Source organism: Hemitrygon akajei, chromosome 26 (assembly GCF_048418815.1).
Source record: "Hemitrygon akajei chromosome 26, sHemAka1.3, whole genome shotgun sequence".
In the NCBI taxonomy this organism is placed as follows: domain Eukaryota; kingdom Metazoa; phylum Chordata; class Chondrichthyes; order Myliobatiformes; family Dasyatidae; genus Hemitrygon; species Hemitrygon akajei.
In genome coordinates this window covers 36,064,200-36,076,458 of record NC_133149.1, presented here as the reverse complement: position 1 = coordinate 36,076,458, position 12,259 = coordinate 36,064,200, and the positions used below count along the sequence as shown (strand labels likewise).

At 43.6% G+C, this 12,259-nt stretch overlaps 1 protein-coding gene across 6 annotated transcripts in view; it reads left to right on the top strand.

The window, feature by feature from the left end:
• Positions 1-12,259, top strand: part of LOC140716882 (B-cell CLL/lymphoma 9-like protein) — a 150,540-nt gene that overhangs the window by 112,150 nt on the left and 26,131 nt on the right. For all 6 annotated transcript variants that reach the window (XM_073029900.1, XM_073029901.1, XM_073029897.1 and 3 more), the window contains one exon: positions 3,486-3,865. In XM_073029900.1, the coding sequence (XP_072886001.1) occupies positions 3,486-3,865 (380 nt within the window). The remainder of the gene's footprint in view (positions 1-3,485; positions 3,866-12,259) is intronic.

Sequence of the window (12,259 nt, the reverse complement as noted above, 5' to 3'; positions counted from 1 at the left end):
GACATATTAATAGTTATTTAGTTTAGTGTGATTTGTAGATTAATTTTCTCTGTGCACTATTGACAGTCCCAGGTCACCAAGCAAGTATGCAAGTGATGTCCTTCTGGAGATTCTGAACAGAAGCTTGTGTGGGGACAGGCGGTGGCTGTGCAGGTTGAGAGTGACCAGGTGTGCACTGCACAGTCATTGGGTGCATGTGTCCTCTGGCCAGCTGATCGTTCTCTATTCTACCTAAGTGCAAGTGAGAATTGATCAGGTGTGCTCTGGCCAGATATGAGGTCTGTATGCTGGTTGGAAGGTTGGCTGCTCTAACCAGTTGTGCATTGTTTACTTAGGAGCTTCAAGTGAGAATCCTCCAAGAGGGCCACAATCTTGTCATGGTTCGGAGGTTTGTGTGCCTCAATGACCCAGAGAGCTATGCTGGCTGGAGTCAGGGCTTTATGCTTAGGGTCACCCATGCCAAACAGGTCAACGGGTAGAGGGCAGACTAAGTGGTCCGTTGATCCTCCAGGTTTGGGGATTCGGCTTAGGGCTAACCACACTGGCTGGTAAAAGGAAACTGTTATGGAGACAGCAGTGAAGAATCCTTCCACATCTGAGTGTGATGGTATTCCTGAGTCTCCACCCGGGACTTGCATGACCGACAGTAGTGAAAACAGAGAAGAAGCTACTGACACGATGAAGGAAGCCCTGAACACCACCAGAGGTGGAGGACCTAAATGCCAGTGACGCAATGGGCAGTAACTCAAGTGAGAATGGTCCACTTGTGCACAGGCCCTTGAGTATATACCTGATCAGACATCCACTAACCGGGTGTGAGACCGTCTGTTAACTGTGACCTCATTCTGTCCACGGAAGCTTTCCCTGAGTATCATGATCATCACTACTCAGTGCTGAATTGGTTGAATTGATGCTCTAAACCAAGTGGATAATTTTGGAATGAGACCTGTTGCCATCTGCTAATCATAGTCACCAGTTAGTGATATTCCCATGTTCATTCTCTCAAAGCTGTACATTGCCAATTCTCCAAGAAAGATTCTACTTTGTATCCTTCAGTGGACAGTTCCTGTCTTTTTGTGGGATCTGCTTCTCCACAATTGGCTGCTATGTTTCCCATGACTATTTTCACAAGGTTCATGAGCTACCCCTCATTAGGGATCAGAGGTGGAAAGCATCAGCAACTTTAAGTTCCTCAGTGTTATAATTTCAGAGGATCTGTCCTGGGACCAGCACGGAAGTGCCATTATGAAGAAAGCACAGCAGCACCTTTACTTTCCAAGAAGTTTACGCAGATTCAGCATGTCCTCTAAAACTTCTATAGATGTCACCAGGTTCAGAAATAGTTAATACCCCTCAACCATCAGGCTCTTGAACTAGAGGGGATATCTTCACTCAACTTCCCTTGCCCCAACACTGAGCTATTCCCAAAACCTATGGACTCTCTTACAAGGACTCTTCATCTCATGTTCTTGATACTTATTGCTTATCTACTGTTTTTTTTTGTTATTTGCACAGTTTGTTGTCTTGTGCACATTGGTTGTTTGTCCGTTTTGCTGTATATGGTTTTTCACTGATTATCTGGTGTTTTTTTGTATTTACTGTGAATACCCACAAGAAAGTGAATTTCAGGGTTTTATATGTGTACTTTGATAATAAATTTACTTTGAACATTGAACTTTGAAATGGAGGACTTTGTGGAAGGAAACGATTAGATTGTACTGTTCTATGTGTTTAGTGCCCTCTCCTCACCTGAAGACTCTTTGTTTGGCTTATGTGCTGATGAACTATGTAAACTTCAGATCCTCAATTATAAGAAGAGATGTGATTGCACTGGAGAGGATGTGCAGGAGATTCACTTCAATATTCATGGGAAGGAGCATGTTTCCAATCAGTTGGTGGTTAGAAGTTAAAACAAAATGCCTGAGACAGAGCCTGTCTACAAAGTATCTAGAGGAGCATTTAAATTTCCAAGGTATAAAACCTACAAGCCAAGTGCTAGGAAATGGGATTAATACAGATAGGTGCACAATGTTCAGCCTAGCCATGTTGCGTCCTATGGATCCCATGCGCTCTTGGCCAATGGAACACAGATGACTGACGAATAACTTCTTTCACAGCTTTGGGATTTTGAAAGGAAATATAGGTAGTGAGAAACTCTTTCTATGGATACAGAGGTTTTTAACAGCAAGGTAGAATTTTTAAATTCGAACCTAAGAATTCAGGAAGAAAACATTTCTTCGTAGTGTGGACATTAGCACATAAAGAGCAATGGAAGCTAAAAATTCAAAATCTGCAGTTGATATACTTTTACCACAGACAAAGATATTGCTTTGCACGGGAAGAATTTGTTGCCCTTGACGATATTTTTAAACAGAACTATTTTAGGGAGGCATTGAGTTGTACAGCATAGAAACAGGCCCTTCAGCCCACATGTCCCTGCCCATCAATATTCATCCCATTTGCCACATGAGTAGTGTATCCTTGCCCAAAGTCGCATGTTATACACAGCAAGTTCCCACAAGCTGAACTGTGAGAATCTGTTTAAGTGGTAACTGAAGGGTAAATATTAACCAGAGAATATCCCAGCTCATTGAGCTTTTACTTTCACCTGATGGACCTTTTGGTTTAAACTTTCAATTGTAGGATACACTTCCAACAAACTAGGACCCTCCTGGTCTACAGGTTTCCCAGCCAAGATGTTCGTGCCCACATAGAAACATAGAAAATAGGTGCAGGAGCAGGCCATTCGGCCCTTCGAGCCTGCACCGCCATTCAGTATGATCATGGCTGATCATCCAACTCAGAACCCTGTACCTGCTTTCTCTCCATACCCCCTGATCCCTTTAGCCACAAGGGCCATATCTAACTTCCTCTTAAATATAGCCAATGAACCGGCCTCAACTGTTCCCTGTGGCAGAGAATTCCACAGATTCACCACTCTTTTTGTGAAGAAGTTTTTCCTCATCTCGGTCCTAAAAGGCTTCCCCTTTATCCTTAAACTGTGACCCCTCGTTCTGGACTTCCCCAACATTGGGAACAATCTTCCTGCATCTAGCCTGTCCAATCCCTTTAGAATTTTATACATTTCAATAAGATCCCCCCTCAATCTTCTAAATTCCAGTGAGTATAAGCCTGGTCGATCCAGTCTTTCTTCATATGAAAGTCCTGCCATCTGAGATGGGGCTTGAACCCAGAAGCATCTGATGAGGAGAAGCCACCACCATATATAACTGCACGCAGAATTACATCAGACATAATCACACTTTAAATAGTAGAATAGCCTCGAGACTAAATGACAGACTCAGTCTGGAACTTGTACCTTCTGACCTCTTGTAAGTTGTGGGTTTGCAAGCTGTACTGATCATGCATCTACCAGGAATTGTGTTTGCATCTGATAGGAACAGGCAGGATTGTGATTCGTGTGAGATATTTGCAAAATTGCATTTTATTTATTTTAATTTTGACATCTTTTTCTGTCCTGGCAGGTTTTCTGAAAACAGTTTGAAAATCAAACACGAGACAGAAATCCGGATTCCACCGGTCCCGTCGCCAAAAGCTGTGACCAATCAGATGCACCCAGACAGTAAACTGCCCAACCACGGCAAGCCAGTCAATAGCAATGCCCCACCCCCAAATGCTAGCCAGGGAACGCCCTGCGGCCTGGGGTCAAAGGCCACAGGAGCAAGTAGTCACGGCGGAAAATCAAGTCAGATTTCTCCCGGAAACTCTGGACTTAAAGGCTCCCAGAACTCTGTGACAAACTTGGGAGCTTTGAAAGGGAAGGTGAAGCGGGAAAGGAGCATCTCGGTGGACTCGGGAGACCAGCGGGAAGCCAGCACGCCCGTCATAGACACAGAATCTAAAGGTGGGTTTGAGTGGTGACTGGAGGTGCTACAACAGAGACAATTAGTGTGGAATATAGAACCTAGCCTATTATTCAATAACTTTGTCTGTCTCTCTCCCTCTCCCTCTCCCTCTCCCTCTCCCTCTCCCTCTCCCTCTCCCTCTCCCTCTCCCTCTCCCTCTCCCTCTCCCTCTCCCTCTCCCTCTCCCTCTCTCTCTCTCCCCCTCCTTCCCCCCCCCCCCCCCCCCCCCCCCCCAGTATTTGCATGGTTCCATGTTTTTGGGTTCACTGAGATTCCTCCCTTCTTGTTAAACTACATTTCAGGGAGAAAGCTCAAACGTTGTACCACCCTTTGTATAAGTCATTCAATTTCTGAATGTTTGGTCTCAAACATGAGCCCACAAGCCTCTGCTCTAGTTTTCCTGTTGCCATATCTACAAATAAGGAAGATTCAGTGATGAGGAAGGAGGCAATACGGAAGCCTTCTTCTGCGTCCCTTAGTATAGTTAATCGAATAGACAGGAGAAGGGGGTTCCATGAAAGGGTTTGAAATCATTGCCGTCTGTTTACTGAAGTGCAGTGAATTGGTGTCATTTGGATTTGTGGTTGGGCAATGGGAATGCGTGACTGAATGGATAAGATTCTGGATATTGGACGGTGCACAATGTAGTAGTTGGGCAGAGTCACAGTAATTGTGTGTCTAGCACTAGTGTTCCTGCTTTATGAAGGTTTATTTCCCCCCCCCCCCCCCCCCACAACATTTGTACTTGTGGGAAAAAAACTACAAAGGACCATTGTTGTTCGCATCTTCAAGAAAGAAGAGAAGCCCAGTTGCTGGGGGAATGTCATGACCAATATTCTTTATGTCCATTACTCTGAGTCGCTGAGGAGCTGCTCCACATATTGTAGTGTAAAATCTGTCCATTTAGCGATATAACTGACATGATCTTCTTCCCGAGAAATACAGGGCATTAGACACTATACACAGTCTTTTTAACCTTCAATAAAGCCCTGGATTCCATCGGTCAAGAGAGACTGTGGAACATCCTTCTCAAAACTGGCTGCCTGTTGGCCCATTCCTTCTCCAGACCATGTTGATGCACGTCAAGTCCAGCTGCTTAAGTTACCTAAGTGATTCTGCATTCAAATCCAAAGCAGATTATTTTACCACAGCGGATTCCGGTGAATGGGGACATATCGGAACCAGAACATTTTGGCCTAATTAAGTGTCTGCCCCAATTAGCTGAAGTTTCATGGAAATAGTTAACCATTTTTTTTAATTAAAAAAAGACAAAATGAGAAACAAATTATGTAAATAAATGAATACAGAACAAATTAGAACACTACGAATACTACTGCTGAACTGTAAAACTGTGTTTTAGTTCCTGATACTTACCGACAGAAGAATTCGTCCACGTTGCATTGTTTTGACTGTAAATGAACAAAATCAGCACAGACACCTAATGAAGATCATGGACTGCCTTCATGCAGTGCTGTTGACGATTACATTCTCCGAATCTTCCTTTCCATCGTAATATTCAAAATGATCGTCAACATCTTCAAATTCTTCATAGTTTCCAACTTGTTGAAGTAGTGAAATTGTGTCTTTTTCAATCCCGGCTGTTTCTGGCATCTCTAAGCCTGGATGCTTGAAACCGCAGTGAGCGAAGCAGTTCTGAATTGTCTTGCTGTTTATTTCTTGCCAACTATCAGTGACAAAGATCATCACTGCTTTTTTGAACACAAATGTGCATCTGACGCTATTTTAAAAACTTTGCTCAAACCACAGTGTTGTATCTAACAGCTAAACAAGTGCATGTAACTGGCACTAGTTTGAACCTGTTCGGCAAAAGTCTCTTGCCTCAATTGAGCAGCATAGTGTCCCAAATTAATGAGAAAATCCCGACAATTTTCTCGATGAGTTGTCCCAAATAAGCATCTGCCCTGATTAACTGATGGCCCAGAATCCACTCTATATGAAGCCTAGAGTAATATTCATGGAGAGGAGACATGATATAAAAATAAATTGAATTAATTGACACTCATGCACTTGACACGTGTATTTGACCATAACATATAGGAACAGAATTAGGCCATTCAGCCCGTTAAGTCTGTTCCTACATCATGGCTGATTTAGTATCCCTTTCAACCCCATCCTCATGCCTGCTCCCCATAACTTTGACACCTTTACTAATTAAGAATAATTTTAAGAACAAAGCATTTGCAAATGTAAAATGATACTGTACTAATAATCCAAAGGTGTGAACAAATAGTCCAGAGACATGGGTTCAAATCCCCATCTGACAACTGGGCTATTCAAATTTATTTAAATAAATCTGGAACAACAACTTGAAATTAATGTCTTTTGAGGAAGGGATTCCATCGTCCATATACAGCCGCCAGAAGAAATTTGGATGACTGTTTAGTTTCCTCTAGTGGAGCAGATGAATCTGCAAAAAAAAAAGTTTTGCAGAAATGGACTGCAGCCATGAAGGAAACAGTTCACCCCCAACATCTTGAGGCAAGCAAGGGCTTCATAGTAAATGCTGCAGCAAAGGAATTGTGATCCCTGTGCATGTGATGTTGCACTGATCCCAGTCTGATCTAGCAGGGCATACAGGTACTTGGCTATGAGTAAGGGTGACAATGAAGGAGGTGAGTTTCATTGAGAAGAGGTGAATGTGGATTATAGTGTAGGAAAGGAAGGGAAAACAGATGGAGTTGAAAAGTCCCACTGGCTGTTGTCTTCGGTGAATCTGCTGGAGGATGTAACATGTAGAGAGTCGGGGGATAATGAATAAATAGGAAAAGAAGTGTATCAGTGTTTGGTTTAAAGTAATAGATATCTTAAAATGTAAATGTTTGTTTGTTTTTTCATCTGTCCCACCTGACCTTATAACCATCATCAAATCAAGTTTAATTATCATTCAAACCATACATGGATACAGCTGAACAAGACAGCGTTCCTCTGGGGCCAGGGTGAAAAACATTCAAAATAGCAAGCAAACACTCAAAAATAGCGAGTTACATAATTCAAAATATCGAGCAAAGAAGCATTTTCCGCATCCCTCATCTGGTCTGCAGCAGCAGGCAAGCCCATAGCTTGAGGCCTAGTTCTCGCTACAACTGAGGCTGCACAGCTCCCATGTCGACTGTTCCTCCACCAGACAATGGTAATAGGCTTGTGATGACTTGCATTCTCACTGTCCAACAGAGTCTTGCAATTGCAAGTGAAATGTTAAGACAATTTCCCACAACTATACTGCACCATCTTCGATGCTTCTGTGCAACAGGCGGCAACACAGTCTGCAGCCAGGTCAACTTCTTTGCACCCAAACCAGCTCGTCCAACATCCCGACTGGCTCCTTCAACACCTCGGCTGGCTCTGCCACCGACACCAGTCCAGCTAATCTAATCAATGAGTAATGTTACGGATTCAGCAACAGTAAATATACAAGTGAGGCAGGGTTTTTTATAACAAATAAAACATTTATTAAACACTGAAAAACAAACCCCCAAAAGTAAACAAACGACTAACGCAACCGGAAATCAGCTGCTGTGCGGCAGCTTAAACAGTTCTCAAAGCGATGTTGCAAAAACAGTTCTTCAAAGTAGTACTGCAAAAGTTCAAAATGCTTACAGTCCATTAAAGGAGAGACTTTTTAGATGATTTAAATTCTCTTTCACGTCGTGTTGTTGCGGTTCCCAGTCGAACTATACTTTTCCCGGAGAATTTACGAAGCTGAAAATGAAACGGCTTAAAGGCACTGACCTTTCCTTGACAAAACTGTACCCAACCCTTTCTGCTATTATTCGCAGGGGTTACCACAGGGACAGCCAACGAATTCCTTCCGAATGAGGATCAAACAAGGTCGAACCTGTTTCACCGTCCAAATCGACTTTCCTCGATCTTTTAGCTCCCGAACTCCGATCTTCACTCTCCACTGATTTTTAACTGGCAGTATTATAAAGAAACTGCCGGCAATGACCTTTTAAACTTTAGGCATTAAATAAAACTCCACCTTTCAACCAAACTGCGTCATAATATTGGACCACGCAGTGGCATGGAGTCAAAATGGCAAATCCAGCCACGAACTGCCCCTCCTCACAGGGAGGGGTCCTCCTTTTATACCCTGTTGAAAAAACTGTCACATGACCTCTACTGGCAAGAAAATGATGTCACTCCACCATCACAAGACCACTACCTTAAGTCCAGTATAGCTTCAACACCACTGTCACGTGACAAGTACAAGATACCCACGGGTACGTAACAGTATACATACATGTATATCCCACTAGTCTTTAACCAGGGATCCAATGACTGCCATATTTAAATTTTCTGGCAACATCACCGTTATAGGCTGAATTGAAGGTGGTGATGAATCAGCATGTAGGAGCGAGATTGAAATATCACTCACTGAATGTCAACAAGACCAAGGAGATGATTATTGACTTTAAGGGAAGGAAAATGGAAGGCCATAGTCCTCATCAGGGCGAATCAAAAATGGAGAGGGTTGCAACTTTAAATTCCTCAGTGTTATCATTTCCGAGGATCTATCCCAGGCCCAGCACGTAAAAAGAAAGCACAGTAGCGCCTCTACTTTCTCAGAAAATTGCAAAAATTTGGCATGTCATCTAAGACTTTGACAAACCTCTACAGATGTGTGATGGAGAGTATATTGACTGGTTGCATCACAGCCTAGTATGGAAACACCAATGCCCCTACAGCCCAGTCCATCACTGGTACAGTTCTCTCCACCATTCTGCACATCTCCACAGAACGCTGTCACAAGAAAGCAGCATCCATCATCAAGGACCCCCACTATCCAGGCCATGCCCTCTTCTCACTGCTGCCATCAGGAAGAAAGTACAGGAGCCTCAGGACCCACACCACCAGGTTCAGGAATAGTCATTACCTTCCACCATCAGGTTCCTGAATAGAGGGGATAACTTCGCTCGCCCGATCACTGAACTGTTCTCACATCCTATGGACTCACTTTCAAGGACTCTTCCTTTCACGTTCTCGATACTTATTGCTTATTTATTTATTACTCTTTTTCTTTTTGTATTTGCACAGTTTGTTGTCTTTTACACACTGGTTGTTCTGTTGGGTGAGGTCTTTCATTGATTGTATTGTGTTTGTTGAATTGACTGTGAATGCCTGCAAGAAAATGAATCCGAGGGTTGTATATTGTGACGTGCATGTACTTGATAAAAAACTTATCTTGAACAAGTTAGCACTTGAACCATGTGGCTGAGACGCGAAAGATCCTCAGGATTCAGAAAGTGTAGATATAAGGACAATCCAACCCCAAATTGTTTGGCAGAATGCCCCCTTTCAAGGTACCATGAGGCTGAGGACATAGCTGATGATTTGGCAAGAAGATATCCGGAAATCCTAAAATTAATGAATTCTCAGAATAGAAATGCAGAAAATAGAAGAAGCTGTGTCATTCATTGACTATACATTTCATCACAGTGTTCCTGTTGTCTCCCCAAATCCCATGATGTATTTTATGTTTTTAAAAAAAGTCTGTCTCTTCCTTAAGTTTAATCAGTGAATTGGCCTGTAGCATCTTCTATGTTGGAGAAGTTCACCAGCCACTTGATTGAAGGAATATCTCCTCATCTCTGTCCTAAATGTCTACGGATTAACAGACAAAAAATGTTGGAGGAACTCAGCAGGTCAGGCAGTACCTATGGAGGGAAACGAACAGTCAACACTGCAGGCTGAGACCCTTCATCAGGATTGGAAAGAAAGAATGCACAAGCCAGTATAAAAGGGGAGAGAGCAGCTGCTGGCGGGCAATAGGTGAATCCAGGAGAGGGGGGAAGCTGGGTAGGTGGAAGGGGTGTGGAGAAGTGGGAATGATGTGTGAAGCTGTGAGGTGATCGAGGAAGAGGCAAAGGCCTGAAAAATAAGTGGAATCTGATGGGAAAGGACAGTGGACCATGGGAAAAAAAGGAAGAAGATGCCACCCTCCAACTTACCACTCCACAAGCCTCTGCGTCCAACGTATCATTCTCGACAACTTCCACGATTTTCGCGGATTCTTCTCTCTGAGACTCCTTTGTCTGCTCATGCCTCCCCACCAATATCCCTCCGGGCACTTATCCCTGCAACCGTCCCACATGTTACACCTGCCCCCTACATCTCCTCCCTCATCAATATTCAAGCTCCAAACAGGCAACATGTGACTCCACTGGCATCAATTACTGCATCTTGAGTGAAGATCTGATCACATTTTAGGTCATATTTATGCAGAAATAGAGAAAATTTCACAGAGATCACAAACTTTCTAGCTCCACTGTATGTCCATGATCTTGTCTACGGCCAAGTTGAGGATAGATGCAGATCCAAGGACAGCACCTTATATTTCATCTTGGTAGTCTCCACTCTGATGGCAAAAACATTGACGTCTCCGGTGTTCCCCCACACATTTTCCCTCTGGCCTCTATATCCCTTTCCTTCTCCGAAACCCATCACCCACACCTTCTGCTCTCTGCTTCCCCACTTCCTTCCCTTTATTTCATGGTGTACTGTCCTCTCCCATCAGATTCCATCTTTTTCAGCCCTTTGCCTCTTCCACCAGTCACCTCCCAAATTCTCACATGATCCTTATTTCCTCCCTTTCCCACCCACCCATCTTCCCCTACCACTTGTCAGCACCTGCTCTTCCCGCCCTTGTCAAGCTTTGATTCTGACTTCTGTCCCCTTCCTTTCCAGTCTGGATGAAGGACCTCAACCCAAAACATAGACTATTTATTTCCCTCCTTGACCTGCTGAGTTCCTCCGGTATTTTTTGTATATTCCTTCTTTCCAGCACCTGCAGTCTTTTTGTCTCTTTTATCTATGTCTTATCTATCAGGAGACTAGACCCTCTCCTTCACTTACCCCTCCTCCAACATTCTTGGATAAGTCCTCCCTAAATCCAATCTGTTTAGCCCAATCAGAACTGTGCACATCTTAATAAAATCACTCCCATTATTCTAAAATCTACTGTATGTATAAGACTAGAAGATAAAGGAGCAGAAGTAGGCCATTCAGCCCATCGTCTGATCTGCCTTTCAATCATGGGCTGATCCAATTCTTTCAGTCATCCCGACTCCCCTGCCTTCTCCCCATACCCTTTGATGCCCTGGCTAATCAAAAACCTATCTATCTCTGCCTTAGATGCACCCAGTGACTTGGCCTCCACAGCCGCTCGTGGCAACAAATTCCACAGATTTACCACCCTCTGACTAAAGTAATTTCTCCACATTTCAGTTCTAAATGGACGTCTTTCAATCCTGAAGTCGTGCCCTCTTGTCCTAGACTCCCCTACCATGGGAAATAACTTTGCCATATCAAATCTGTTCAGGCCTTTTAACATTCGGAATGTTTCTATGAGATGCCCCCCCTCATTCTCCTGAACTCCAGGGAATACAGCCCAAGAGCTGCCAGACATTCCTCATATGGTAACCCTTTCATTCCTGGAATCATTCTCGTGAATCTTCTTTGAACCCTCTCCAATGTCAGTATATCCTTTCTAAAATAAGGAGCCCAAAACTGCACACAATATTCCAAGTGTTGTCTCACGAGTGCCTTACAGAGCCTCAACATCACATCCCTGCCCTTATATTCTGTACCTCTAGAAATGAATGCCAACATTGCATTCACCTTCACCACCGACTCAACCTGGAGGTTAACCTTTAGGGTATCTTGCACAAGAACTCCCAAGTCCCTTTGCATCTCTGCATTTTGAATTCTCTCCCCATCTAAATAATAGTCTGCCCGTTTATTTCTTCTACCAAAGTGCATGACCATACACTTTCCAACATTGTATTTCATTTGCCATTTCTTTGCCCATCCCCCTAAACTATCGAAGTCTCTTTGCAGGATCTCTGTTTCCTCAACACTACCTATCTTTGTATCATCGGCAAATTTAGCCACTAATCCATTAATACCACAATCCAAATCATTGACATACAGGTGTCTTCCCCCCCCCCCCCCCCCACAAAGGTCGAGCATTCCTATGAAACCTTTCTTAAGCCAAAATGGCGTAAAGCGAAGAACCATTAATTTATATGGGAAAAATTTTCGTAAAAGTGAAAATCCTCTTTGTAATGCAATGATAGGTTACTAATGCAGGTCCTTTGTAAAAGCGAAGTGGCATAAAGCGAACATTCGTAAAGCTGGGGACACCTGTACATCGTAAAAAGCAGCGGTCCCAACACCGACCCTTGTGGAACTCCACTGGTAACCGGCAGCCAGCCCGAGTAGGATCCTTTTATTCCCACTCTCTGCTTTCTGCCGACCAGCCAATGCTCCACCCAGGCTAGTAACTTCCCTGTGATTGCACGGGCTCTTGTTAAGCAGCCTCATGTGCGGCACCTTGTCAAAGGCCTGAAAATCCAAGTACACCGTGTTTACTG